At 62.6% G+C, this 27447-nt stretch overlaps 1 protein-coding gene across 2 annotated transcripts; it reads left to right on the top strand.

Moving 5' to 3' along the window:
- Positions 1–16493: 16493 nt before the first annotated feature.
- Positions 16494–22711, top strand: CLBA1 (clathrin binding box of aftiphilin containing 1). 2 transcript variants are annotated; one of them, XM_045559429.1, is made up of 5 exons: positions 16494–16955; positions 18205–18350; positions 18787–18916; positions 20395–20508; positions 22020–22711. In XM_045559429.1, the coding sequence occupies exons 1-5, from the start codon at positions 16539–16541 to the stop codon at positions 22182–22184; spliced, it is 972 nt and encodes a 323-aa protein (XP_045415385.1). In that variant the 5' UTR covers positions 16494–16538; the 3' UTR covers positions 22185–22711. The 2 variants fall into 2 exon arrangements, with proteins under 2 accessions (XP_045415385.1, XP_045415377.1); XM_045559421.1 differs by having other exon boundaries at positions 16497–16955; positions 20380–20508.
- The last annotated feature ends 4736 nt before the right edge of the window (positions 22712–27447 follow it).

Raw genomic sequence — 27447 nt, 5'->3', positions numbered from 1 at the left:
ATGGTGGCGCATGCCTGTAGTCCCAGCTACTCGGGAGGCTGAGGCAGGAGGATCGCTTGAGCCCAGGAGTTGGAGACCAGCCTGAGCAAGAGCGAGACCCGGTCTCTACTAAAAATAGAAATGTTAGCCAGCTGTGGTGGCAGCGCCTGTAGTCCCAGCTACTTGGGAGGCTGAGGCAGGAGGATTGCTTCAGCCCAGGAGGTTGAGGTTGTGGGAGTGAGGCTGACGCCACGGCACTCTAGCCCAGGCAACACAGTGAGACTCTGTCTCAAAAAAAATAAAAATGAAAAAAATAATAAAACACATTGAGTTTATGTTTGTACTGGGCATGAGTGCAATGGTTAATTTTATATGTCAACTTGACTAGGCCATGGGTGCCGGGTGGGTGTTTAGTTAGACATGCTCTGGGCGTGTTCGTGGGAGGGGAGGGCAGGCAGGGCCGGCTGGGTGCCAGGTGTCAGAACTCATCCCCACAGCCCACCCTGGCCCTGCCTCCATGACCCCTCAGAAAGCCACAACCTCAGCTCTGCCGTCTGTAAAGCGGACCCTGGGCAAGGCATCAGCCCCCCGACCCTAGGCCCCTGCCCCTAACCTAGTGCTGGAAGGGCAGGGCCCGTCTCCCTGCACCGCTCTGTCCTGAGCCACAGCCTCATCCCCCATGGTCCGTCCCACCGCCCTGGGCCACCCAGACACGGCCCCCGCCACCCACAGGCCTCCTGCTGCTCCCACCCGCAGCCCCCAGACTGGGACTGGACTTGGCCAACATCCCCCTCGGCCTCCCAAATCGAGCCAGCCCTGCACTCCCACCCGGCCCTGCCGGGACTCCCCAGTGCCCTCCCCACCCTGCCTGGGGCTCCAGCCTCCCAGACCCCAGGGGGAGGGGGGGGCGGGGAGGGAGGACAGGAAGGGGACTCTGAGGGGAGGGGACCAGGAAGGGATGGGATTCCGGGCCAGGGCCGCCCACCACTAAGCCTGCTCCCCTTGGTGGAAGCCAAGGGTGGTGGTGGGTGAGCCACTCTCTCTGGGCCTCAGTGTCCCGTCCCATTCTGTCCAGACCCTCACCCTCAACCCCAAGGTGGGTAAGGTGAGAAAACTGAGGCTGGGGAGGGAAGCCACTTGCCCACGGGGGCTCAGCCAGTGCGGGTAGGGCCGGGACCACAGTCCTGGTGCCCAGTGCCGGCTGGGGGCACAGGGAAGGGTCCCTGCCCTCAGCTGTGCCCCAGCCTGCGGTGGGGCTGGGTTGTCAGGGACGGGGCTCCTCTGGGCCACCCTCCCCACCCAGCGCCCCCAGGTGGCTCCCCGGCTGCCCCCAGCCCCGGCCAGACAGCAAAACCAGAGCCCAGTGAGGCTCCGAGAAGGGTCCCACCACGCAGGGGCATGGCCACCAGTGAGCAGGGGGTGTGTGGGGTGGCGGGGGAGGCCCCACAGTCGGGTACGGACCTGCCCCGGCCCTGAGAGGCTGCACCCCAAGTCTGCCCCAGGGAGTCTCCTGGGTGCCAAGGCCGCGGTGGACACACCCTGCCCTGGGAACCCGCGTGGGGGAGGGAGGGAGGGCCCGGCCTGTTCGTGCCGGCCCGCATGCCTGGTCCTGCCAGCAGCCCACACAGGCCCAGCCCACCTCACAGCCACCCCTCCGGGAGCTGCTGTCCCTGCACCGTGGTGGGAAGAGCCAGCGGAGGCCCAGGGCGACGCCTGACGCACCCACGGCCACACGGCTGGGGCGTCAGGGACGCACGAACAGGAAGGGGGACATCCTGACCTCAGCGGGACGGGGCAGCCCTGCCAGCCTCGGCCCACACCCCTGGGGTGAGAGAAGGGGCCCCACGGTCCCCATCCAGAGTCCCCCACAAAGAGTACCGTCCTCCCAGGCCCCAAGAGTGCAGGGCCCCCCCTGCCCGCCGACCCCTGTCGGCCCCCTCCCCGCCCCCAGACAGGCTCTGCCAACAGCCCAGCCCTGAGCACAGTCACTTGAGTAATGACACTGGTTGTTGACAGTCACCAAGCCCTACTTTACAGAGGATGTGGAGGTGACACACCTGAGGCAGGCCCTGCAGGGTGGCTGCAGGTGCCTGGTGCTTCCCCCAAACACCCTGGGGGTGGACATGGCCCCCAGCACCCTGGCTGGGCTGCCTGGTCAGTCCTGCACCTTCCACAAGGCCCCAGACACCGCCCCCCCCCCTGCAGGGGCAAGCCTGCACCCCCCTTGCACTCCAGGGGGGGTGGGGGTCGTTGAGGCCTGCCCCTAGCCCAGGAAAGTGGCATTCCCAGGAACTGGAATATTCTGGGACGGGGCCTGACCAGGCGGGGCCTCAGGAAAGATTGGGGGAGGGGCAGATGGGGGTGGGGGGAGAAGGGCACAGGCAGGGGGCACAGAGAGGGGCGTCCAGCCGAGATGACTCCCCCCGACAGCCACCAGCCAAATGGGGGTTCTTGGGGGGCCCAGAGTAGGGCCATGGGATGGATGGGAGGAGGGGTATTTTGCTTAAACAAAACCCAAGTTTGCATCCAAACCTGCACCGCCCCCCCAGGGCCTGGCTCCAGCCTCCAGGCAGGGCCAGGTATGGTGGACATGTTTGCATGTCACCAGGGCACTGCGGGCCTTGGGGACATGGAGGATGGCAGGGAGGAGTTTTGTACTAGCCTAGGTGGGGCTCTCGGATCCCGTTGGCCTGAGACAGCCACCCTGGGTGGGCAGTACAGCCCACTCCAGGTCTGGGGGGAGTACACACGTGTGTGCTCACAGGACACGCGTGCCGGTGCATGGGGGCGTGTGTGGACCCGTCGGGGCCTCTCCCTCTGAGCACCAGTGGACAAGCCCAGGGAGGCCCTGGCCGGGGGAGCCTCGTGGGTCGGGCCTGGTGCCCACCCGGGTGCACAGGCCCACACGGCCTCCCACGCAAGCTCCGCCCCGGCCCGTTCGGGAGCTGCACGAGGAGTCATGAGACCGTCAGACTTCGCTGAGCAACGCCCGCAGGCGGCGGAGGGCCTGCCCACTCCCTCCCGATGGTGAAGGGGCACAGCCAGCTGCCTCTGCCTCCCGGGCTCCAGCCGCAGTCACAAGGGCGTTCGCCTCACCGGCTCCCCAAACAGCCCCCACGGCTCCCTGTGCCATCCACGGCTCAGCCTGCCTGGAAGCCTCTCCGAGCCCTCGCTGCTCCCGCCTGGGCACGGCCTCCCTCCTGCCTCTGGACACACTCTGGGACTGGGCGTGGCCACTCTCCATGGCTTCGGGACACTGCCTAGGCCCTGCCCCCAGCACACGCTGCTCACCAGCACCCAGCCTGGCACACAGTAGGTGCAGAGTAAATGCCAGTGCAGGGAGGGGATGAGAAGATGGGAGGGTGCCGGTCAGATCTGGAAAGGAGTAAGCCCTGCCCCTGAGGGTGGGCCCGGTCAACGGGGCGGGGGGCAGCGGGTGGGCCGGGCTCACCTTCTGCACCTGCGAAGCTGAGGCTCGGGGGTGCTCTGCAGCCCACGGTGCTGAGGGACTCAGGGGGTAAAAGGAGCAACCCCCACGTCCATCCCAGATGGGCTGGGTCAGCTCATGCCTGTTCCTTTGGGCTGACAGTCCAGCACCCCAGACGCCCGGGACAGTGTGACCCTGAGACTGGGCAGCCCACCGCCCCAGGCCCCCAGAGCCCCCCAGGGTCCTCAAGGAAAGTAAGCCTGGATTTGCTCGGGGTGCCCTCCACAACCACCCCAGGAACCCCGCACACCCCCAGGATGGGGTGCACTGACTGAGGACCCCTCCCCAGGCCACACGCCCAACCTGGGGGCTCGCAGGTCCTGGGGCTGAAACGCCATTCAGGGGCCCTTGGCATCAACCTCCCCCACAGCCCAGGCTCCCTCCAAACAAGAGCCACCGTCCCCACCTGCCCAGGGCCACACACCCTGCATGCCGGGGGCTCAGTCGACACTGCCCTAGAGCCACCGTGACCTGGCACCCCTGCCCTCCGACATCTGCGAAGGGTCCAGGAGAGGCCCCCCCCACTGTACCCCCCCAGTGCCCCGTGCTGGCCACCTGCCCAGCCCCCACAGACCTGCTGAGTGCTGAGGTGGGCAGGCGTCCCAGAGCTGGCCCGGGAAGGGGCCGGGTGCAGGGCGGGTCAGGAAGACAGTGCAGCCTACTGAGGAGCCCGAGGACGCTCTCCAGGCAGACTGGCCAGGCGGGAAGGTCCCCAGCTGGCTGCCTCCTCCAGCCCCACCCTCTCCACTGTCCCGCCCTCCCTGGGAGCCCTGCCCGGACCCCCACGCCCACCAGAGGGCGTGGCCAGGAGCCCCGACAGCCCCCCTCGCTGACCAGCCCCCCTCATTGTTAGCTGGGGGCCCCACCCTGAGCACCCCCCCCACGGCTTGAGCAGCTGACTGGGGAGGAAACCACCACTCTGAGTCACCACCCCTGGCCCAGCCTGGCGAGTGGTGGGGCCTAGTCCTGCTGTGTGGACAGACAGGTGGACAGACAGAGTGAGGCAGGTCCCTCCTGGGCAGGCTGTGCACAGGGCCTGTGCCTCAGTTTCCCTGTGGGTGCCAGGGCAGAGAAGGCAGGGGGAGGCACAGCCCAAGGGCAGGACTGAGCCCAAGTGAAGGCGAGGCCAGTGACCCTGGGGGAAGCGGCCCTGGCTGCTGCCCACCTGCCTGTGCCCCCCGAGGGCCCCTCCAGCCCACACTCGGCAGCAGCCCCCACCCCCAGAGCTCCAGGGTATCCCATAAGCTGGGTGTGGGGCGGGGGCCAGGAACCAGCATTTTTTAACAAGCCTCCCATCCCTTCCAGTCATCCGGACACAAGTGGTGGCCAAGAAACACCCCCTCAAGTCCACGCAAGGCACCCACTACCCGGAGCTCTAGCTACCTGGCCTGCAGCTCCCGGGCACCTCACCCTGTTGTACCCCTGGACTCCGGCCCGGGGCCCTCTTGGCTCTGGGTCCCAGCTGTGCTACCTGCAGAGCTGCTGGGATCGGAGCGGCCACGCCCTGGCCTGCGGGGGCTGGAGCCCAGCTGGCTGTGGGCACCTGCACCTCACAGGCAGGCTGGCACGGGCCCAGCCCGGGCTCCAGGGCGTGAGGGGTCAGACCCAGCCCTGGGAGGTCAGCGACAACAGCCAACAGATGGGCCTTCTGGGGACAGCCGAGGACAAAAGGCACAGAAAGGAGCAGTGAGGGGCCCCTACCAGACATGGCAGCCAGGGCTGCCAGGTGGGGGCAGGGGGAGCGAGAGAGGGGGCCCTGAGGCAGGCCAGAGGGCTCCAGGGAGGCAGGAGACTCCCCCAGCCCAGGACAGGGGGCGCCGCTGGACAGATGGGTGAGGGAGGCCCCAGGGCACCCAGTCCTGGAAGGTGAGGACCTGCACCTAGGCCCCCCCTGGCCTCCCCCATCACCCCCTAAAAAGGCTGATGAGGCCAGGCGCAGCGGCTCATGCCTGTAATCCTGGCACTCTGGGAGGCTGCGGCAGGAGGACTGCCTGAGCCCTGGAGTTCGAGACCAGCCTGAGCAAGAGCAAGTCCCTGTCTCAACAAAAATAGAAAAATCAGCCGGGTGTGGTGGTGCACACCTGTAGCCCCACCTGCTCAGGAGGCTGAAGCAGGAGGATGCTTGAGCCCAGGAGTTGGAGGCTACAGTGAGCTGTGATGATGCCACTGCACTCCAGCCTGGGTGACAGAGCAAGACTGTCTCCGAAAAAAAAAAAAAAAAAGGCTGATGTAAAAACCTAAGGGTCACAAGGCTAGAAAAAGACTATTTGCACTGACAGGACAGCTGGCCAGGCCTGCTCCCGGGACACCTCCAGCCCCAGACGGCTCCCACCTGGTCACTGGGAATTTGCTGTCTGTCCCCCACCAGGCGGGGCAGGGCTGGCTGAGTCAGCGCAGTGCCCCCCTCGGATGAGACCGGGGGTGGGCACAGAGCAGGCTCACCGTGCTGGACAGGAAGCTGACCCCACCTCATTCTCTCCCTGGGTCCCCTGAGCCAATCAGGCAACCGCCACCTCCTGAGGACACCCACAACGCACTGATTCCTGCCACCTCCCCGGGTCCCCTGGCCGACACCGGCCTGGACCACTGCAGTAGCCTTTGCTGGGGCCCCACCTCCGCTAGGCCCACCCACGGCAGCCAGAGGGAGGGTCCCTCCCATAGCACAGGCCACTCGGGCCCTCCCAGGCCCCTGCTGCTCTGTGGCTGGTGTCGTCCCCCAGCCCAGGGGGCCTTGACCTCCCCGCCTGGCACAACCCCCACCCCCAACATAGGCTCTGCCAGGAGGACGCGCCGCACCCCAGGCCTCTCCGGACTCCAGGCCGGGGCCTCTGCCTGGGGCACCTCCCAGCTCCGGGCCTGGCCCCTCCCTCGGACTCTCCCGCACCGGAGGCTCTTGGCTCCACAGCCCTGGACGGTGGGTGCCTGCAGGGGGGGGGGCAGACATGCAGGAGGGGAAGGGGTGGGCTGGAGGCCCTGGGTCCTGGGCTCAGGACTACTGTGACTGGGGAGGGCGCGGCCCCCTGCACCCTGCTGCTGCTGCGGTCAGTCCCGAGGGCACCCCTGGCTCCCCAGAAGGCCAGGCACTTGCCCACTTTGCACACCTGCCTCAGCTCCCAGGGATCCTGCCTGCAGGTCCCCGGCTCCCTGCGGCCAGGCTCAGGGCCAGGAAGGGGCTGGGTCAGCAGAGGGCCAGGGCAGGTGTCTGCCGAGACACCACGTCTCAGACTCAAGACCCAGGCTGGCTCAAAGCCGCTGGGACCCCAGGGCCAGCTGGGCATCTCCAGGCGCAGGCGGGGCTGGGGCAGCTGATAGTGAGTCAGCCGGCAAGGAGACATTCTCAGGGGATGTGTCACCAAGGAGCCTGCGGTGCTGGTGCCACCCAGGACGGAGGCCTGCCAGGGAGGGTTCCGCCCACCAGTCGGACCCACACCCAGAGCAGGTGAGGACGAGGCTCCAGCCCAGACAGAGGGGCCCTGACTCCACTGGGTGGGGCTGGGTCACGGGGCAGCCCCCCCAGCAGGCAGGGCTCAGATGGACACGGCCTGAGAGGCCCCCAGGTGCTGTGTCCCTGGCACCCGGCAGCTCCTTTCTGCTGCCCTCTCAGCAACGGGCCCACAGCCAGGCTGTGCCCAGGCAGGAGTGGGCTCCGACCCGTTCCCGGACTCCCGCCCGGAACAGCCCGTGCAGCTCTGCCCGACCCCCACCCCTGGGAGAGACAGACGTGCAGCAGGAAGAAGTCCCTCCCAGAGCTCTCCGGGAGGTGGCCCCAACGCCACCTCGCCCGCACAAGCACACACTGGGTCAGTGAGGAGGGCACAGCAGGCTGGGCAGGGCGGGGCCGCAGCCAGAGGGAAGGGCGCAGCTGTAAACACCTCTGCCTGCCGCTCCCACCCCACCCCCAGCCTCCTGGGCCCAGCTCCATTTTTTCATTTTAGAAAGTGCTTCTGACTATTAAATATTTATCCCAGAGAGGAAGGCCTTGGCTCCTGGCCAGCCCGTCGCTTCCAAAAAAAGAAAAATAAAGTGAAACCTGGAAGCTGAGGCAGGGTGCAGGCGAGGCCTGGTGGTGACGCTGCTGGAAGCTCCCAACATAACCAGGGACCCCTGGCCACCTTGGCGGGTGGAGGAGGTCAGGAGAGCATGGCCGGTCCGCACTGTGTATCCACGCCAAGCTCTCTGTCCCCACCGTCCCACAGTCCCCTCCCCAGGCCCCCACCAGGGCAGTTCCCTTCCAGCCAGGACTGCCCTAAAACCTTTGGGGCTCCCAGGTACCCTGGGAACACAGCCCTCTCTCCCTGATGCCCTCCGCCAGTGTGGACAAGCGGTCATGGAGGCAGCAGCGTGGTGACAGGCCACACAGCGCTAACAGCACATTCCCACGTGGCAGGACCAGGTCCAGAGCTCCCTGCAGGCCCAGGGCCATGCAGAGGGCACCAGCCGGGCGCAGAGACGAAAGCCCACCTCGTGGCTGCCCCCATTGCACTGTCCCTGGGAAAAGCCCCGGCCATGCCCCAGCCTCACCCCAGAGCAGACACCACCCAGATGTCCCCTCATGGTGTCACTGCTGCTCCTGGGCCCTCCCAAGGCCGGTGGTGGTTTCTTGGGGTGTAGTGTGGTAGTGGGGGGTGCTCAGGCCAAGCGGGCGGGGTGCAGGGCAGGAGCCAGGGCTGGGGCAGGGGCTCCCTGTCTCCAGCCACTCCGGGCCCAGCTCTGCCTCTGGGAGGGAACCAACCCGCCCCTTGGGTAGGCAGGGGTGTGACACCCAGAGCCCACGGGGTGTACTTGCTGGCATTGCAGACAGGAGCCCCGGGTGGGGTTGGCGCACCCAGGGGAGCTCCCTCCCGTCAGTGGGTGGGGAAACCTGGTCCCTGCAGGGAGGCCGGGAGTTCCCAGCATGGCCACCAGGCGGCAGCCTCTGGGCAAAGCGGGATGGCACCCGCCCCACTCTGGGCTGCAGGCAGAGGCCACAGGCTCTGGGGGCGGCACCCAGGGGTGCTGGGGCCTGGCATAGCTGGCACAGGAGGCAGGTTTGGACTGGGCATAAAGGTGAGAGCAGGGGAGGGCCCAGCTCTCTGGTTTCTGGGAGGGGACTGCAGCTGGGAAAGGCCTGGACCACATTGCCCGGGGCCTCGCCAGGGATGCCCGTTCCCGGGCTGCCGTGCAGGGCTGGAGAAGGCCCGGGAATCCACATAGCGACAGAACTCCCAGGGGCTCTGACCTGCAGGCCCCCGACCAGAGCCACAGCAAGAGCCACTGACCTTGCTCCCTAAGAGCAGATGACTTTGTAGGCTGGACCCGAGGAGGGACTGCCCCAGACAGGCCAGGGAAGCAAGCAGCAGGCCGAAAGCAGGAACCGGCCCTCCGCTGGGAGGGCACAGGCCAGGGCACAGGTGAGAGGCCCTAGACCTGCAGCGGAGGGGTCCTTGGTGCTAAGAGCGAGGAAGTGGGAGGGGCCGTGCAGGGAAGCTGGGTGGGGGCAGGGCAGTGGCCCCTATGTCCTTGGGGCCCTGAGGTTCTCCCCCTGGGCAGGCCGATCCCCAGCAACATGGGCTAGGGCCAGCCACAGTGGAGGAGAGGGCTGGAGGCTCACCAGCCCCCCGGGGCCATCATTCTCCGGCCACTGTCCAGGGCAAGTTGGGGCGCCTTGGGCTCCCATCTGGGCAGGGGAGACCCAGACAGGGGTGACCTAGGACACTGTGAAGGGAGGTGTTGCAGGGCCCAAGCCTGCCTGCTCTGGCCCTTTAGACAAGCCTCCTACCCTGGCCTGGGTGCTCTCCAGACACGAGGGCAACAGGGGGGTTGGGAGGCCCAGCTGCAGCTGGAGGGCCCCCCGTGTCATCATCATTGATCTGTTTTCCCCAAGGAGTGGGGTCCAGCCTGCGCCAATGCAGTGCAGCCCCAGCCCCCTTGCCAGCAGCTGGCCAAGTGCCCTGGGTGTGGCCAGGATGCTGCATTGCTGACCAGAGCCTGAGGGACTGCCCCCTGCCCTGCCCCACCCTGCCCTCCAAGATGCTGAGACACCAGGCCCTGGAGCCAGGCCCAGGACAGGTACCCATTCTGTAGTGGGTGGCTCAGAGGGAGGCGTACTGACCATCTGGGGTCATCCCTGTAGGCAGCACCCACTTTCCCCTGCCCAGTGCCGGGGGACCCTGTGGCCTGATCTCTGACCCTACACAAGACCCTCACCATGCCCAGACCTCAGACCTAGCCCTGCCACAGCCAGCACCTCGCCAGTGACCCAGCCACACAGCCGCACCATGGACACAGACCAGCCCACCCTGGCAGCCCTGACCCAAGGCCCCAAGCGACAACTCCTGGTCCAGCTGGGGGCTCTCCCCCAAACAGGTGAGCGGGCACGCCTGGCGCAGGTCCCCAGGGCCCCGCGGCCCACGGCGTCCACGCCCCACTCAGACACGCGGCCCTGCTACGCAGGCTGCAGCCCCTCCCCAGGAGGCCGACAGCGTCCGAGGGTGACAGCAGGGGGTCGATGATAGAGAGGGGGGCGGAGGGACAGGTACAGCCAGTGACAGAGACAGAGGCGGGAGCCACAGAGCGAGTGCTAGGGACGACCAGACACCCGGAGGGACAAAGTGAGCGGCAGAGACAGAGAGAGACAGAGCCGGAGGGAGGGCGGGGACCGCGGCGGGGACAGGCACGAGGCGAGGCGCGGGAGGAGGGAGGCAGAGCCCCAGCAGCCAGCGAGGCCCACACCGCGCGCGAGACCCGCCCCAGGCCGCGCGGCGCCGCGCGGAGCCCTCCCGCCCGAGGGGAGCGGGCTGCAGGCCGGGGAGGCGCACCGCTGCCGGGGGTTCCGGGCCAGGTGGGCAGCACCACGTGGAAGCAGTCGCACATCGCGGCGCCGGAGGTGCGGGCTGTGCCCGTCGCGTCCAGTCGCGGGTCCCGGCTCCGGCGCACCGGGCGGCCCGGGGGAGCCGGCGCCGCGCTCTGCCTCCGCACTCCTGCGCTGCCGCGGGCCGGCCTGAGACTGCGACACCGCGCGCCCCGCGACCCCACCGCCCCCGGGACCCCGCCCCGCCCCGCCCCGCCACTGCGGAGCCCGCGGGCCGCGCCACCGGCCCATTCAGCCCATTGGCTGCACCGCCGCGGCCCCGCCCCACCAGGCCCCGCCCCGCAGCCCCGGCCCCGCCCCCGTCCCGCCCCGCGGCCCCGCCCCGTCCCGCCGGCTTTGGGGTCCCGCGAGCTGACTTTGCCCCCCAGCCGGGGAGGGGCCTCCAGACCCCCGTGTCGAGGCCCTGGACTGGCCGCTGTCCTCACCTCCCAGCCCGGAGGAGACACCGCAGTCAGGGGCGGGAGAGCGGCAGGTGCAAGGACGGGGCAGGACGTTTAGGGAGGACAGGCTGCCCCGCAGGGTGGGCTGTGCGGGCGGGGCGCCCGCCCGGAGCCCACCACACCCGCCGGGAGTTATCCTTTCTGCCCATTTTTGTCAAGAGCCCGAGGGCTGGGACACAGCGGGGACCAGGGCCCCTGGCCCTGCGCGGGGTGGGGGCCCAGTGTGGTGAAGACACAGGTGAGCCTGCAAAGGTGGGGCCTCTGCAGGGGGCTGCGCTGCGTGGGGTGCGGTGAGCTGGCCTCGCAAGGCTCCTGGCAGACTGTCTAAGCTGGCACCTTAGGGGCCTCGTGTGAGGCAGGAGGGTGCAGGAAGACTGGCCTGGACAGAGGCAACAGAGTAACCTGCGTGCAGAGGTGGGCAAGAGGGCTGGGGCTGAAAGCAAGGCCCGCTGGGGCTGGGGGCAGGGCAGCAAGGCTGTGGAGGTGGCTCCTGGGGCAGGAGGGGCCACCTAAGGCTCCAAGCAGGGCCTCTGAGGTGGGTGAGAACCGAGGAAAGACCACCCAGGGGGCCGAGAGTGAGGGAAGCACTTCGGGGTGTCAGGGGCAGCTGGACCAGGGCAGCGACTGACCAGGAGGGGGTCGGGATACGCGCACTCTGGAGAGGGAACTCGTGAGGACAGGGGTGGGCGCGTCCCTGGGCCCTGGCTTGGGCACCACACGGAGGGGGGCACATCTGGGGGCACGGACAGGGAGGGGAGGGCCCAGGAGAGCTCTGTCCCAGCAGAGAGCTAGTGAGCTGGGGCCTGGCCTGGTGTGGACCTGAGGGAGGGCACATGGGGACAGGAGTGGAGTGCGGCAGGGACTTCGGGTGGGGACAGTGGGCTAGAACAGACCCAGGAGAGGACAGGCACCGCCAAGGGCTGTGCCTGGCACGGACGGACACACGGACACACACTCACTTTCTCCTGGGCTGGGAGGAGGCCAGTCTGCGACAGAAGGGCTGCAGAGACACGCAAACACACCTGTACGTGAGATCCCACACTCACCCAATACGCAGACACGGGTAACCTTGGATGTGTCCCGATGCACTTAGAGACACACACAGAAACTCACGCAGACACTAGCGAACACGCTCAGGCCCACGTGCATGGACACGCCAGGACACAGGCACACAGGTCCACACGCAGGCCCACGTGGGGCCACGCACCGCAAGCAGGGCCCAGCTGAGCTCACTGCTGGCAGTTCCCGTCATCCGGGCTGCAGCCACCGGGCAGCCTTCCAGCAGCAGGTCGGACAGACACTCGAGTCACTGCCGGGAAAGGGCCCTGGCAGCCTCCTCCCCTTGAGCCGTGCATGATGGGGCACAACCCTGTGTCTCAGGTGGGGACACTGGGCACAGGTCTCACCCCCCTGTTGTGGTGACTGTCTGTTGGGGCTGAGCAGTGTAGGCTGGGGGCCAGACACCCTGCATTCACCCCTCTTACTGGGGCCTACCCTGCTCTGCCCACCAGGGTGTCACTCCCTGGGCACAGGGAGAGCACTGTTATGGTGCCAGGGTGTGTACCCCTGTCCCCGGGTGTGTCCAAGCATTTGCCCAGGTCTGTCTGGGGTCTTGGCCAGCCCATCCTGTGTACCTACGATCTGGTGACAGGGCTGGGGGGTGAGGGGCAGTCTTGTGGAATCCGCACCTTCGTGCACAGACCCACCTCCGTGCGCCCAGCCCCGCTAGGTGTGTGCCCTTGGCGAGGTCAGGTGGCCTCACTCTGTCGGGCAGGTTCCACGCAGGACTATGGTAGCTCCCGTCTGCTGTGTGGAGGGTGAGGATGGAGCCCTGGTGGGGAGATGGGTCTGTCCCTCGGCATGACCCTGAGCTACCCATGTGCTCCCCCAGCCCCCGTTCCCCTTCGGCAAGACGGGAGAGCCCTGAAGGCTGTCTGGATGGGGCCGAGGGAGAGTGCCACCTCAGCGTGGTGAGCCCTGTGCTGGCATTGTGGGAGTGTGGGACACCACACTTGGGAGGACTTGGCCCTGGTCCTGCCCCTCAGCCTGGGACGGCTGAGACCTCTCTGAGCTGTGTCCGCTGGCCTGCCCACCCCTGCCCCAGACATGGTCCCAGAGCCTGGCCTGGCATGCCCAGGCCCAGAGGCCTTGCCCCACCCACTACCCCAGCGCTGCCCCACCCACTACCCTCTCCTGCAGCCTGGCAGCTCAGGGCCCTGGGCTCAGGAGGGGGATGGGATGGACCCCTGACCCCAGGGCTGCCCCTCTCCCTGCTCTGGACAGAGAGGCCTGGCATCCCTTGGCAGGCACAGCCCGGCTGTGCTCCCCCCAGTACCAGGGCTGCAGTTTGGCCATGGTTGTCACTGGGACCAGCGCTGCCACCGCATCTTGAGGGCCCTCTCCTAGCTTGTGGGTGGAACCGGGCGTGTCCTGAGTAACAGACACCTTGGGGTGTCTGTCCAGAGAGTTCCCCACCTCAGGGGAGCTTATTCCCAAGTACGGCTTGCACCCCAGGGGCCCTATGTCACTCAAGATGTCCCCTGGTGCAGTGCACCCCCACAGACAGACAGGCTGCAGCTATGTGGACCAAGACTAGCCACAAGTCGGTCTTCACTCCCCAGGGCCCAGCGAGAATCCCTCCACCGCCATGCCAGAGCCTCGGAAGCCCAAACCTGGCTCCAGGGTGGCAGCTGTGGGAGCCCAGGAGAGAGGGAAGCTCCAGCCGAAGCCTGGGTTCCTGTTACCATGCCCAGCTCCAGCCCCTCCCCATGTCCCTCTCTGGAGACAGATGCCTGGCTGGGGAAGGCCACAGCAGCTGGACTTGGCTCTGAAATCGACGCCTCCCCCCTACCCCAGCAACACTGCACAAGCCCAGCTGGGCCACCCTTGGACGGTGGGAGGGCTGTCTGCTGCAGCCCTGTGGGACCACATGCTCTCTCCCCTACATACACAGGCTCCACCTCCTCCCTGGGACCACCAGGACAGGGACACTGGGGGCCACACCCCAGCCCTGGCCCAGACCCACTGGTTGCCCACAGCCTTCCTGAGGCTGGGCCCAGATCCAGGGTGCAGGCACAGGAAGGGCCTGGGTGAGGAGCCCCAGCCACCGCCTGGCTGCTGTCCTCTGCGGGCAGGCAGGTTGCCCTGCGCATCAATGATTGATGTCTGCCTGCAGCAGCATAAGCAAAAATAGCCCAGCCTGGTCCCTGCCCTGCCCTGTGCCCAGTGGGAGGGAGCATCTGGGACCTCCTCCTCCGAGCAGCACCCCAAGCAGCACCTCTTAGTGGGGTAACCAGGGGTCACCCAGGTATATCAGTTTCCTATTGCTGCTATAACAAAATACCGCAAATGTAGTAGCTAAAACAACATACAGGCTGGGCTGTAATCCCAGCACTCTGGGAGGCCGCGGTGGGAGGATCACTTGAGGTTGGAATTTGAGACCAGCCTGAGCAAGAGCGAGACCCTGTCTCTAGCAAACATAGAAAGAATTAGTGGGACATGGTGGCGAATGCCTGTAGTCCCAGCTACTCGAGAGGTTGAGGCAGGAGGATCGCTTGAGCCCAGGAGTTTGAGGTTGCCGTGAGCTATGGTGATGCCACTGCACTCTAGCCCAGGCAACAGAGTCAGACTCTGTCTCAAAACAAAACAAAACAAAAAAGATACAAAAAACATACAGCGCATTTATTTTATTCCAGTTCTGGGTGTTGGCCGGGTGGTGTTCCTTCTGGACGCTTCAGGGGAGACCCGTCTCCTGTCTTCCCCAGAGGCGAGGGGCTGCCCACGGTGACCTGCACCACGCCCGCCTCTGCTTCCATCTTCCAGCTCTCTTTAAACTTCTGTCTCCTTCCCATAAGGACTCTGTGACTACACTGGGCTCAACCACAGAAGCCAGGACCATCCCTGCACCTCAAGATCCTTGATTTAATTTAATCATGCCTGTAAAGTCCCTTTTACCTGGGAAGGTCGAATAGTCACAGGTTCTGGGCATCAGGACACAGACATCTTTGGGGAGCAGTACTCAGCTATCAGCCCAGCCTCGGGCCTGTGGGCTGAGAACTGAAGCCGGAGGAGGCTGCTTTGTTCCTGGGTCACTTCACCCTCCAGCCACCCTGGGGCCACAATGCTCTCTACCTGGAACCCAGGCCCAGATGGGTGTGGGGGCTGGGGGTCAGGAGAGCTGCTGCAGTCCCAGCTCTGCTGCTCACACAGGCCTTTGGGCCTGGCTCAGTCTCCCCACCTGCACACAAGGACAACACTCCCCCTACCCCCTTTCCAGCTCCCTGGACCTCAAAGATGGCAAGGACAGGAAATGAGGGACACAGGCAGTAGAAACGAATGGACCCCCTGGGGCCTGCAGGCAGGCTGAGGCAGTGTCTGCAAACCCAGACGCTGTCTGATCATCACCCTCAGGGTCACTGCGGGGCCGGCGGTGGCCGAGCCAAGGCCCAGTCCTGGGCAGTCTGACCGCAGAGCTCCCGCACTGCATTGCCCGGCTGTTTTGCCCCTCAGAAAGGGGAGGCAGGAGGCCACGGTCTGGGGTGCAGAGAATGATCTCATCTCCTCATTTTTGAAATTAAAATTTTCAATAGCTTGGCTGAGAAGGACCAGGGAGGGAGTGGGTGATTCATACAAGAAGGACAGGGACCAGACAGGGCCCAGGGAGGTCGCAGGTGGGAGAGAAGTGAGCAGGCGGTAGTCTGGGCAGTGTGTGTGGGGGGGGATTAGGGCTCCAGGGGCCTCCCCCTCCCCTTGCCCACAAGAGGATGGCCGCGGGGGCGGTGTGGAAAGGCCGGGGCAGGGATGGAGTTAAGGCCATTCAGGTTGACTTCAAGAGACTGGGGGAGGGGCAGATGGGAAAGGCCTGGAAGCCACCCGGGAGACGGCAGGATGGAAGGGCCCTGCGCTGGGGCTGGCACAGGGGCAAGGCCAGCTCATCACCCCCTGCCCTGAGCGGGTAGCGGCAGGAGCAGCGCAGGCCGGGGCTGGCTAGCGCCCCGGCGGGGACAGGACGTGGCCCGAGGAGAGGGCGGCACCGCTCCTCCCGCCCGGCAGGCGGCGGACCCCCTTCCCCGAGGAGCTGGGATCAGGGGCCCCACCGCGCAGGCAGCCCCACGGCGGCCGGGCCGGGACGCGGGCGGGAGCCGCCGCTCTCACTGTTGGGGCCCGCGCGGCTCCACGTGGGGGTGCATCGGGAGCGCGCGGAGGCTCGGGGGCTCCCCGCAGCTGAACACGAGCCACTCTGGGGCCGTCGCGGACGCGCAGAGCCCGACGGCCGCTCGCCCAGGGCCCGCAGGACCGGGCGCGGCTCGGGGATTCCCGCGGGGGCGGGGCCGGATCTAGCCACGCCCCGCGGCTACGCGCTGACGCCACGCGGCGGCGCCGGACGGGCGCGCACCGTTGCCGGGCAACGCGCCGGCGCCGGGCCGAGGGAACGCGGGCTGCCCGCTTCGCCCGGCCGGACCCCGCGGAGGCGGCGACGCGGCGGCGGAGGTGGGTGCGGGGCCCGGGCCGCGTGGGGACCCTCGGGCCGCGCGCGCAGCTGCCTTCTCGAGCCGCGTGCGGGCGGAGGCCCGGGGTGCCGGGCGCCCTCCCTCGGGTCGCTCGGACCGCGGCGGGCGGGACCTCGTAGCCGCGCGGGAGGAAGCCCGGGCCCCGGCGGCGCGCTGCGTGCGGGCGTGGGGCCCCGCCGCGGGGAGGCCCGGCAGCCTGGCCGCGCGGCGCGGCGGCGCGCATGTGTCCTGAGCCGCTTCCCGGCCGGTCTGCGCGCCGCCGCGGCTCCGAGATGCAAGGCCGGCGGGAGCGGGGGCCACAGTCGTGGGGCGACCGCGCGGGGCCAGCGGGCGACGGTTCCCTCCGAGAGGCTCCGGGGAGGCGGAGCGGTGACGACGTGGGATGGGCGAGGACCCGCGCCAGCCTCCTCCTGCGCGACGGGAAAGCTGGCGTCCCCAGGCCCGGCGAGGGCTCCGCCTGCACCGCCGGCCGCCGGGACCCCGGGGAACACAGCACCTGGGGGGAGTTCGAAGGCTTCCGGGAACCTTCTGCCGAGTCCGGGCAGTCCTCCCAGTCCCTGCAGCTCCTGCAGGGACCCACAGAGCCTCAGCCACCGAGAACCGCTTCTGCCCCGGAGCAGTGCGGTTCCCACCGGCTGTACCAGGGCGGCCCTTGGATGACAGGAGCCGCTGTCGTCCCACCTTCCGAGGTATTTGTAAAGTGCTGTCGTCACCATGTCAGTGGGAAGTGCTTTGCACACCGAAAGCTCTGCTGCGCCGGCCAGGGAGGGTCTTGTCTCTCCTGGCCTTCGTCCCTGACCGTGTGGTTACTGTCCTGTACCCCGGAGGCCAGGGAAGGAGTTGGCGGAGGAGGCTACAGAAATGGGTCCCAGGAAGGCCAGATGGGAGCCACCGGAGCCGGTGTTTTGTGCGACCCTCCTCCCCAGGATGTCCGCTCCGCCCACCCATTGTGGGCTGTGCTTTGCTGGCCCCAGTTCAGGGCCTGTGGGGAGGGAGCTTTTTGTCTGAATCCTGAATCTGCAGAGTTAGAAAGTCTCACAGATTCTAAAATCACGTCACATTCCAGCTTGTGAGAAATGAATTGGTGCTGCCCGGGCCCCTGGCCCACTGGCTCTTTTTGAGCCGACTGCCCAGTGTTGACACTTTCGTGACGGCCTCCGAGCCTTTCTTTCTCGTCTTCCTTTTCTTTTTGTTGCTCCTGTTCTCTGCCATCTCTTCCCAAGTGGCTCATTCCAAACACAGTAAGAATGAAAGACAAGAACTGAAACACTTAAGGAAGAAAATAATGGTGTTGCTGGCTCTCAGGGCTGGCCTGTTTGTTTCCTAAACCAGCCAGAGTTTCCCTGGACCCCTGACAGTCAGCTCTGCTATAATACTTATTTTCAAAACATGATTGATTTATTAGGGAACAGTTTGAACTTAATTTGAATCTCGGAAGAAACAGCAGATGGATGCAGAAAACTGCATCCAGGAGAGAGGCGTGTTGGAATACCTAACATGCACGGCACACCTGCCACCTGCCAGCACCTCTGTTTACTGTACCCATGCACACCTGGCACTAGGACCCCGCCCTGTTCGAACAGCCCTGCTCCCACAGCTCAGCCACAAAGCCTCATCTGTTCCCAGGGCACGTGCTGTGTTTATTGTTGTGTGCAAGGAGTTCATGACCAATTAACATGGGAAACAGTGCTGACGTAATGAGGCATCTTTTGTCATGTGACACTGATGAAGTTTGAATGTTGTGCCCCATTTTCCCATGAGCCCTCTGTGTTTGTGTGATTCTGCATAACATGGTGATTTTTAAGAAGGAGTACGGCAAGTGGGGGTAGCACTAATGGTACAGTCACAAACTTCATTTGTACCAAAACTATTTATTTGGAATAAGGTAACATAATGTGTGTACTTCTCCTAAATGTGACGTTTTCTTTTTGTTTTCAGCCCATTCTCAGCTATGAGGACATTTTTAAGTTTGCTTTTCAAGAAGTACCAGTCCCACAGGCAACTGAAGATGTTTCCACCTTACACCACTTTCTAGAAATAAGCAGTGAAGAAAAGACTGGCCTTGAATCTGTACATAAATTTTGGTAATGAACTTACATTGGAACTGTTTGTTATAGCAACTCAGCATTTGTACTTGTGTCTGATAAAAGCAAGTGTGGTTTTGTTTTCACCTCTATCTAGAGCATCATCTCTCCTGCAGCCCCTGCCATGCGGGGATCGTAGGGGCCCCATGAGGAGCGGGCAGCATGGTTAAGGCTCTAGCTGTGGCCCCTCCTCTCTGAGCCCATGTTCAGTCACAGACCCTGCTACCAGCTCCCCTGGAGCAAGGGGACCCAAGCCCAGCACCTCTGTCTCAGTGTGAATGCTGGGGGCAGAGGGCAGTGGGCAGAGGAGCCTCCTAGGGGACTTGCGTGCGTGGTCACTGCAGCCTTGTGATCCTCAGCAGCAGTTACGGAAACACCCCGGGACCTGTGCGGAAGGCTTCACGGTTACCTTTCGGCGACTGCCTCTGTCTTCCAGCTCTGAGTCCAGAGCCCTGTGGAGAGCCCTTCAGAACACGAACACCACGTCTGCTTCCTGCTGCCTCTGGAGTGGGTCCCGCTGCCAGGAGAACTACTTTCTCGTTCTCGGAGTAGATGCTGCTCGGAAGGTACGGTGGCTTGGTGGCTTGCGTTGAGACGGGGCTCCTGGGAGTGTGGCTGCACCTGACTGTAGCCAGCCACCTGTGGCCACAGCACACTTGGAGGCCATCTGCCTGGGACAGCGATGGGCGGTGGGGAAGCACTCTGGTCTGCAGCAGGGTGCACCTGCCACCAGGACCTTGAGGTCTGATGCCACTGACCTCAGAGGGGTGACTCTGGCAGGGTGGGGGGTGGGGGACAGCGTGGCAGTGGCAGAGTGGCGAGGGGGAGTGGGGCATTCTGCGGACTCGGGCCGCATACCATGCTTAGACACCTGCCCTGCCCAAGGCTCCTGCAGGAGCTGGGGTCAGACGTGGAGACCCATCTGCTCATGGCTCCGGGGTAGGAAGAAGGTGCTGTGGCACAACACCAAGTGCGCAGCCTGCCGGGCGCCTCCTGGGGAGCTCCCCTGGAGGGAGCCGTGGGAGGGCAGAGGGTGGGCAGGAGCCTTCCCTACTCGGGGGGCCAGGGCCTGTCTGCACCAGAGGTGCTGATGGAGCTGGGGGCGTGGGCACCTGCGGTGGGCACGCAGGAAGTGGAGGGGAGGGGGCGAGCTCCATCGTGGACAGGTGGAGTAGGAGGGACCATCAGTGTTCGGGAGCAAACAGCTCTCAGGGTGGGGTGGCTGCGCCTGGCATGCAGCCAAGAGGTAGGTGGAGGTGCGGGGTCGCCTGGGCATGGGTGGGGTTACAGCCACTAGCTGGCCCCACAGACGTGTCCAGGCTCCAGGATGAAGCCCTCATGCCGGAGTGGGGGAAGGCTCAGGAGGGAGTGAGCTAGAGGCTGTAGTGAAGCATGTCACGGGCACACGTTCAAGCCCCAGAGTTCCTGAAGATGATGCAGAAGATGCAGATTATAGTGAAGGCCGCCTTTCGGCAATCCAGCTGGCAGAGATCTTTTGCCATTCCTAAATAATCTGGAAATTGTCAAACCTGGGAAACTCACAAAGGGCCAGCCAAGCAGGCAGATCAGTCAGCCCTGGCAAACATGGGCTTGAGAATGGTTGCCATGGTCAGTTGCCCGTGGGCCACGCGGGGCTGGCCTGGAAGGAAGAGAGGCTCCAAGGAGGCCACCCGGCTGCATCACGTTCAAGGAAGGGAGAACCAGCAGGCTGGGAAATGCGGGGGCAGTGCCCTCAGCAGGAGGCTCAGAGGTGGGACAGCTCCAGGCAGCAGGGCACGGGCAGGGTGAGGGGTGTGTTGTCCTGAGCTGGCCCTGAAGATGTCCCGCTGAGCAGGTCCCCAGGCCCTGGGGGGGAAGGGCCCTGAGGATGTCCCGCTGAGCAGGTGGCAGGCCCTGGGGGGGAGGGGCCGTGAGTCAGTGGCAGGGCAGTGTGACCCTCAGAGGGGCCAAGATAACTGCAGCTTTGGAATGAAAGTTAGTAGAGGTAAAAGGAAACAGGAATCCGACAGCTGTGCTAACTGGCCCACAGGGTTTCTCTCCCCAGAGCCTTTCTGCGGACCAGGGCCACGTCGAGGCTTCCGACCTCAAAGAGCCTGAAGGACTCCTTGCTGTCAGCAGCTTCCGTCTCCACCGCTGCAAAGCCCTGATCCAGACCAAGGTGAGTGTCTGGGGAGAGGCTGCGGCGGCCGTGCTGGCTGGTGTCCGCACTCACGTGGCCCCTCGCGCGTCTGTGTTTCAGCCACTTACTTTTCTTCCCTTAATTCTGCACCTATGAAAAATGCACGTGTCTATCTAGGGCAGACAGGCAGAACACTAACACCACTGCAGGTGTCAGGGAATATAAATGTGCCACCACAAAGACCAGGAGGACAGGACCGGGAGATGTGTGGGTCTCGAGGGAGAACTGGCAGGTGCAGAGGAGCTGCAGGGCAGCCACGATGCTGGGCGCGGGTGACCAGCTGTGACGGCCGGGCAGGGCACATGCACTCCCTGTGCGGAGCTGGAGGAAACGGGTCAGACTAGCAGCTTTGGCCACAGGCCACTTGGCCTAGCAGGCTGGCGGGGGGCACCTCAGGGTCTGGTCTAAAGTTCCCATTGCAGAGTCACTTTGTCACATCAGAGCAGGGCTCAAGGGCAGGAATGGGTCTTCTTCCTGCAGCCCTCTCTCTTTATTAACGAAGGAAAAGCCTTTCTGGGCCAGGCTCTTGTGACCACTCTTGGACCAGGTATTGCAGGCGGGTGAGGTGGCCAGGCCCCTCACCTAGCTTCCTGCTCGGTCCGGGACCCCAGAGCAGTCGGGGCTTTCCCTGCACGCCCAGTGGACGTGGGGCAGTGCAGGTGCCTGTCAGCACGGAGAGGGAGGGGCAGTGTAAGGTGCTGCCCCATGGCCCTGCAGGAGGTGACAAGGACCTGAGCTGGAGTGGTGCCAGCAAGCAAGGTCATGTGGTACAGGAGGGGACCAGGGCCAGCTTCTGGGCAGGAGTGCAGCATGAGTGTGGCACTGGCCAGCCGCGGCGGGGCAGGCGCCCTTGACGGTCAGCACACAGGTGACAGGTGCCGAGGCACACACAGGAGAGGGCCCTTGTCACCGACGCACGCTGGGCCATCCATCTGCTCTTTGGAAAGCACCCTGGGACAGGAGGGTCATCTCACAGCAACAAACCGTACGGAATCGATCATGGCTGTCACTCTCGACAGCCCAGACCGGGCAAATGCCCAGCAGAATCTGTCTGGGGGAAGCCGCGGGGCCGTGGGCGTGGGCGGCAGTGGCGGCCCCCACGGGAGTGCCAGACGCAGAGCACGACGGCCAGAGACCCTGTCTGAGAAGCGGGCCCACCACTGTCTTGGGGGCTGCAGGCCAGAGTCAGAGGAGCCTAGGGAAGCTGTGGGGTCACTCGGGAATTGGTGGGGGCAGGGGCACCTGCTGCGAGGATGGGAGGCCTGCAAATAGGCAGTGTGGCCGCTCCCCACGGGCTGTGGTCCCGGCATGTGTCCACGCTGTGTGCTGCTCTGGTTACGCCGCGTGACAGGGTCTTAGGATGGCAAAGTGGAGAGCGCTGAGGGGCCTAGAGGCGGGCGGGGTGGGGGCGAGCGGCCAGGGGCAGACGCCCACGCTGGCTTTTCGGTGGCCGTGTGTGCTCATGCCCGACTGCTGTCCTCCTGCCTCAGCTCTCAGGACCACCCAGCAGCAGACAGGGGGGCCTCATCACGTACAGCCTCTTCCTGAAGACCCCCTCGTGTGGAAACGGACAATACATCACCATTCCAAGGAAGAAGAAGATTTTCACTCCACGAAACCTAAAAATGACATTCTTTAATAGTGATGTTTGCTAAAAATGAGTACTTTGTAACTTTATGAAGAATTTTACATTTTCTTACTCGTTTGGTTTGGTCCTGGAAACCAGGACTATTGTGCAGCTGCTTCCCAAGTCCCAAGTCAGCGTCCTGGGCTGTGCCCAAGGCTGGCCTCGGGGCTAGCCAGGACACCACGGGCTCCCGCCCCGTGGGGGAGCCGCAGGCAGCTGGTGGGGGTGCCTGGGGCTGGGCACCTCAGTCAGACCCGTGAGTGCAGAGAGGAGGATGTTGAGGTGTCACTGGGGAGACGGCCACAGAGCACTCAGAAGCCCTTCTGTCCGTCACACTCTGCCCTTGCCCACGTCCCTGCCCCACAGCCTCAGGACAGGCCTCTCTCCCGCGTGGGCGAGAGGCTGTGCAGCACGACAGCACGGGCCGAGGAGCCTGACGGCCACAGGCTTGCCCTGAGTATCTGCCGAGGAAACTGTTCTCTTCCAAGGGCAGAGCCAAGCAGTCAGCACTCACTTTTGTAAAATTTTACTAAATAAAATGGCCTGGATACGCTTGTTCTCAGTGAGGCTCTGTAGAGGCTGATGCCTCAAATCCTGTCCCCCAGAGGAGGCCCGAGGTCTATGGAGGGGGCTGGCAGAGCATGATCACCTGGTGAAGGCTGGGGTGCTCCAGGGGGGACACCCCGCTGTCTCCGTTCCAGCCAAGGCCACACGGAAGGTGCCAGGGTCCCCTGTCAACTCGGTTGTCAGTGGGGACTCCTGCGGTGACAGGCAGGTGTGCCTGCCATGAGGGGGAGGAGGAGGCTCTGTCCCTGCACAAGCCTGTCTGGCCCTGGCCACCCAGCCATGCCACCCAGCCGTGCCACACCCGGCTTTGAGGCATAATGAAGGGACAACTCAGATTTCGTTTTTGGTGCCAGAAGCTTGAGAAAGCTGCTTGAATTTTTCATTTCTAACCTGAAGAGGGTGTGAATTTGGAGGCTTTTTCTAACATGCTGCTTCCTTCAAAGGCACTGCCTTTTGGGGGCCCTGCCGGCAGGGGCTCTCTGGTCATGCCCTAGTTTCCTAACCTTTGGTTTAAAAGTTAGACTTTAACAAGCCAAAACACTGGATGCTGCCTCCTCCCATCAAGCATTCAGCTTAGCTGCGCGCCCCCCGCCCCCCGCCCCGACTTCGCTTTTCCGTGTCCTGTCAGTATGTGTGGTGCCACCCACGGGGTCCCCAGGCCAGCATCCCCCAGGGCACTCGCCACAGTCTGGCGCTGACAGCCGCTCAGGCCCAGCAACTGTCTGAGCCGGGCGGGATCTGACAGGCCAGAACCACCGGTCACCTCTGGTTCAGATGTCCAAGTTGTAAGAGACAGACCAGAACAAGCCCAGTATGATACAGAATCATGGTTCATACAAATCAGAGCTGAGTCTACAAAGCACCTAAAATGACTAAACAATGAGCCCTTCAAAGAGAAGGGCCACGACTGCTTCCCTCCCTGGCGGGGTGGTGGGCGGCAGAGGGCCCTCGGGGTTGGGGCCAGAGCGCAGGCCAACAACGCTCGTCTGCCAGGGGCAGGGTGGCAGTGGGGAAGGAGAGCCAAGGGAGCCCCCCAGGGGCATGGGACCTCCCCCCAAGTGGAAAGCAGCTTCCCTCAGCAGGTGGCAGGGCAGGGGACTGAGTGGGTGGGAACAGCCCCCAAAGGCGGAGGAGGAGGCACAGGGCGAGGGGTGGCAGTGGAGGGTAGAGGCCCGAGATCTGGGAATGCAGCCGGCAGTGCCCAAAGCTGGTGGCTTGGCTGTCAAGCACAGACGCCACCCTCCAAACATCTGAAGTCACAACTAAAGCTGCAGCAAAGCCAGATCCAGCTCCAGGGAGGGAAGAGCCACTCAGTTTCCACTCTGGTGCCGACAGAGGGAGGTGTGTGCCCCTCTCTGGAAACAAATGCTGTTTGCTTCAGCCTCTACAAAACGTCTAGCCTACAATAAGACATCACAAGACACACGAGAAAGCAGGAAGACGTGGCCGCAGGGAGCAGCACAGACCCAGAATGGCCCTGGCGTAAGGACAGTCAAGGGCTGTGAAGGAGCTGCAGCAGAGGTGAGGCCATGGACTCGCTCAGCAGAAACACAGAAACTTTTAGAGAGAAAATGAAAATGCTAGAAATGGAAGATACAGTATCATAAATGAACAATTTTTTTTTTTTTGGAGAAGGGGTCTTGCTCTGTTGCCCTGGCTGGAGGGCAGTGGTGTGATCACAGCTCACTGCAGCCTCAAACTCCTGGGCTCAAACAATCCTCCTGCCTCAGCCTCCCGAGTAGCTGGGACTACAGGCATGTGCCACCACGCCGAGCTGCAAATGATTCTTTAAATGGCCCTAACAGCAGACTGGACGCTGCAGAGGAACAATCAGTGAATCTGAAGATTGGTTAATAGAAAAGATCCAAACAGAACATGGAAAGGAAAAAAGTAGGGAGAACAAGTAACTGTGTGTCTTTGAAGGTCTGTGGACCAATGTCGGATGACCTAACCCTGCTGTGATGGGCGTCCCGGAAGCAGAAACAGAATAATGAAGAGACACAGGATGTCCCAAAAGTCGCCACACATAGGGGAAATGGGACATTGTAGCTAAATGTAGTCTAATTTGTAGTCTCCACACAAAGGAAAAATTCTGTAAAATTTTGTAATGAATATTTTATAAATAAAGGTACATTTATCTACAATGTCCCATTTTCCCTATGTATGGCAACTTTTGGGACATCCTGTATTTGAGGATTTAATGGCCAAGAACGTTCCAGCACTGATGAAAGATGCCAATCTACAGATCCAAGAATCTCTCTGACTCCACGCTGGTGAAACGTGGAGAAAACTACACCTAAACTCATCCTCCAGGTCTTAAAAGCAGCCCGAGTGGAAACAGCAGATTCATACAGGAAAGCGATGATAGAGCCACAGGTCACGTCCCACCAGAAACGATGGTGTCATCCCTGAAGCGAGGCTGCTACATCTTCATGTTGTCCCACTTCCTAAAACATACGCACTTTACTTTTTAACTTTTAAAATCCTAACTCACTATGAAGCTGTGCAGTAAACACGCTGCACACACACAAGGGGCATCCTCCACAGGTCTCTAAGCGTCACCGTCTGTTACTTAGGTGTGAGCTCAATAAACACACTTGTATGACAAACTATCAGCCAAGGCGAACTAAATGCCGCTCCCCTCGGGGCAGAGGGGAAGAGTCAGGGCTTGGCCGGAGGCAGGTCCCAGGTAACAGAGCAGAAATTTTAGGTGACTGAAACTTACATATCTGCTTCTGAATAAACATTTTTAAAACAAAGTTATTAAACACTTGGAAAATTTGTTTCCAAAAACCTACATGAAAATACCACATACATACCGATTAAACTGAAATTTTTGGAAGAATGACCGCTCACCTGCTGTGCACTACAGCAGAAAGAAGCAGTCTTCTGATGCCCAGGTGTGACGATGAAGCAAGCTAGGAGCCAGGGAGTAAGGCGCTGCCCAAGCTGCCTCCTGGCCTTCAACAAAGCCCCGTGTCTAAGCGCAGGCTCCTCGCCCCACAGCAGTAAGGTGGGAGCAGCCACCTCCCCAGTGGGGTCCCGAAGCAGAGCAGGTCTGCTGCCCGAGCGGGCATCCTGACCCAGCACGCTCGTGCAAGCCTCACTCTCCAATAGCTTGTACTTTCGAAGGCTGCCAAAATCGACATGACAGCTACCTCTGAAACTGAACAAATGCTACTTTCAAAAGACAGAAATGTTTATATAAAGAAACAAAACACTGCTTTAGGTTTATTGCTATAAAACACACACCCTTTAAACTAGTTTCCATGAACATTAGCACTCTGAACACAAGGCGCTGTCAGTGCGTGTGGAGACCCACAGCCTCCCTGCAGAGCCCCCGGCCTTAGGCTGTGAGACAGGCAGTGCAGGGGCTGAACAGGCAGGGGAGTGTGGCAGGGCCCGTGGTCAGAAGGAAAGCGACCCGTCGCCCGCTTACTGCGCTCTTCCCACCCCACACGCCAGGCAGTGAGGCTACGTGGGAACGAGAGGGCACTGCTGTGGCACAGTAGACAACACATTTCCATTCTGTTTGTCCGATAATTTTTAATAAAGTGAGGCTTACATCACCAATATTAAAGGATGGTCATATGCACAGAAGAAAACAAACCTTTTTGGCTAACAGTCCATAAATTAGAAAAACCACGGGAAACAGCAAACCACGCGGCTGGGGGTGGGGAAGCAGCCTGACCCAGAGCAGGGACGAGGGTCTGACAGGTGCAAGCCCACCCCCCACTTCCTGTGGCAGCACTGTCAATGACCCTTAAAACCAAGGGCCACAAATTACACGGACTCAGATTTCTTTCATTCCAAACTTAAACTTTTGTCCCAGCACCAACTGAACAGAGCAGACAAACCTCTCCAGCCCAACAGCACGTGGACTCACACACTTTCCAACACCTGTGTGCCCGGCACACGCAGCCTCTGTGCACACCCGCCGCGCCAGCACAGCCCTCACCCCGTGCTGGGGAACCTGATGGGGCCCCGTGAACACCCCCCGCCAGGGGCACCACCTGAGGGCGGAGTCTCGGAAGAGCAACGTGCCCATGATTTCCAAACAAATCACTGACCTTCACTTTCAATGATGTTTACATATAAATAGGCATAAATAAAACCCTCCATAATTTACGCTAAAGTCTAGACAGACATGGCTCATACGGTAGATCTTCTAATGACAAAAAAAGTGTAGTGGTTGTACCTGGTTCTCGATTTCAATCGAGCCCTAATTGTAGCACAACATAATGGAGAGGGTCACATAAATCTAAAGTAAAAACATGATACATTTACACTGTTGACTCAGAGTGTAGTGAAGCGCATTGCAAAAAGAAATCCTTTAAACCTTAAAACTATGAAATACACCAACTGCAACTGTTTTGCTATAAAAGTTTCTAAGGTAGCAGCAGAGAATGTTTATAGAAAAAATATACTTTTAAGAAAATAGCTGAAAAAATCTAAAGAGGTAAAGTATAAAAAGTTTAAAAAATATCTCTTAAGGCAAAATACTGCCCAAACATATAAAACTTAACTTTTAGAAATTCACCTATCTAAATTTAAACGAGGTTGATGCAGCTTGCGGCTCGCTGTCCTCTGAGGTGGCCGCAGCTGGAACACAAAAGGGACAAGGGGCCCAGGCTGTGGAAACATCAAGGCTGGCCAGGGCAGGAAGCCCACGAGGCCCCGTTTGGCTGTGACGGCCGGGGGCAGCAGGCCCCGCGGACCCACTG

The sequence above is a fragment of the Lemur catta genome, chromosome 1 (assembly GCF_020740605.2).
Source record: "Lemur catta isolate mLemCat1 chromosome 1, mLemCat1.pri, whole genome shotgun sequence".
Lineage (NCBI taxonomy): Eukaryota > Metazoa > Chordata > Mammalia > Primates > Lemuridae > Lemur > Lemur catta.
This window is presented reverse-complemented; position numbering and strand designations above follow the sequence as displayed.

What these genes read in the sequence shown, in the direction of transcription:
- CLBA1 (XM_045559421.1), top strand. Translation starts at nt 16,539, where the DNA reads ATGCAAGGCCGGCGGGAGCGGGGGCCACAGTCGTGGGGCGACCGCGCG. An exon ending in CTGTCGTCCCACCTTCCGAG is followed by an intron (nt 16,956 to 18,204) that starts GTATTTGTAAAG and finishes TTTTGTTTTCAG; the next exon opens with CCCATTCTCAGCTATGAGGA. An exon ending in AAGCCCTGATCCAGACCAAG is followed by an intron (nt 20,509 to 22,019) that starts GTGAGTGTCTGG and finishes CTCCTGCCTCAG; the next exon opens with CTCTCAGGACCACCCAGCAG.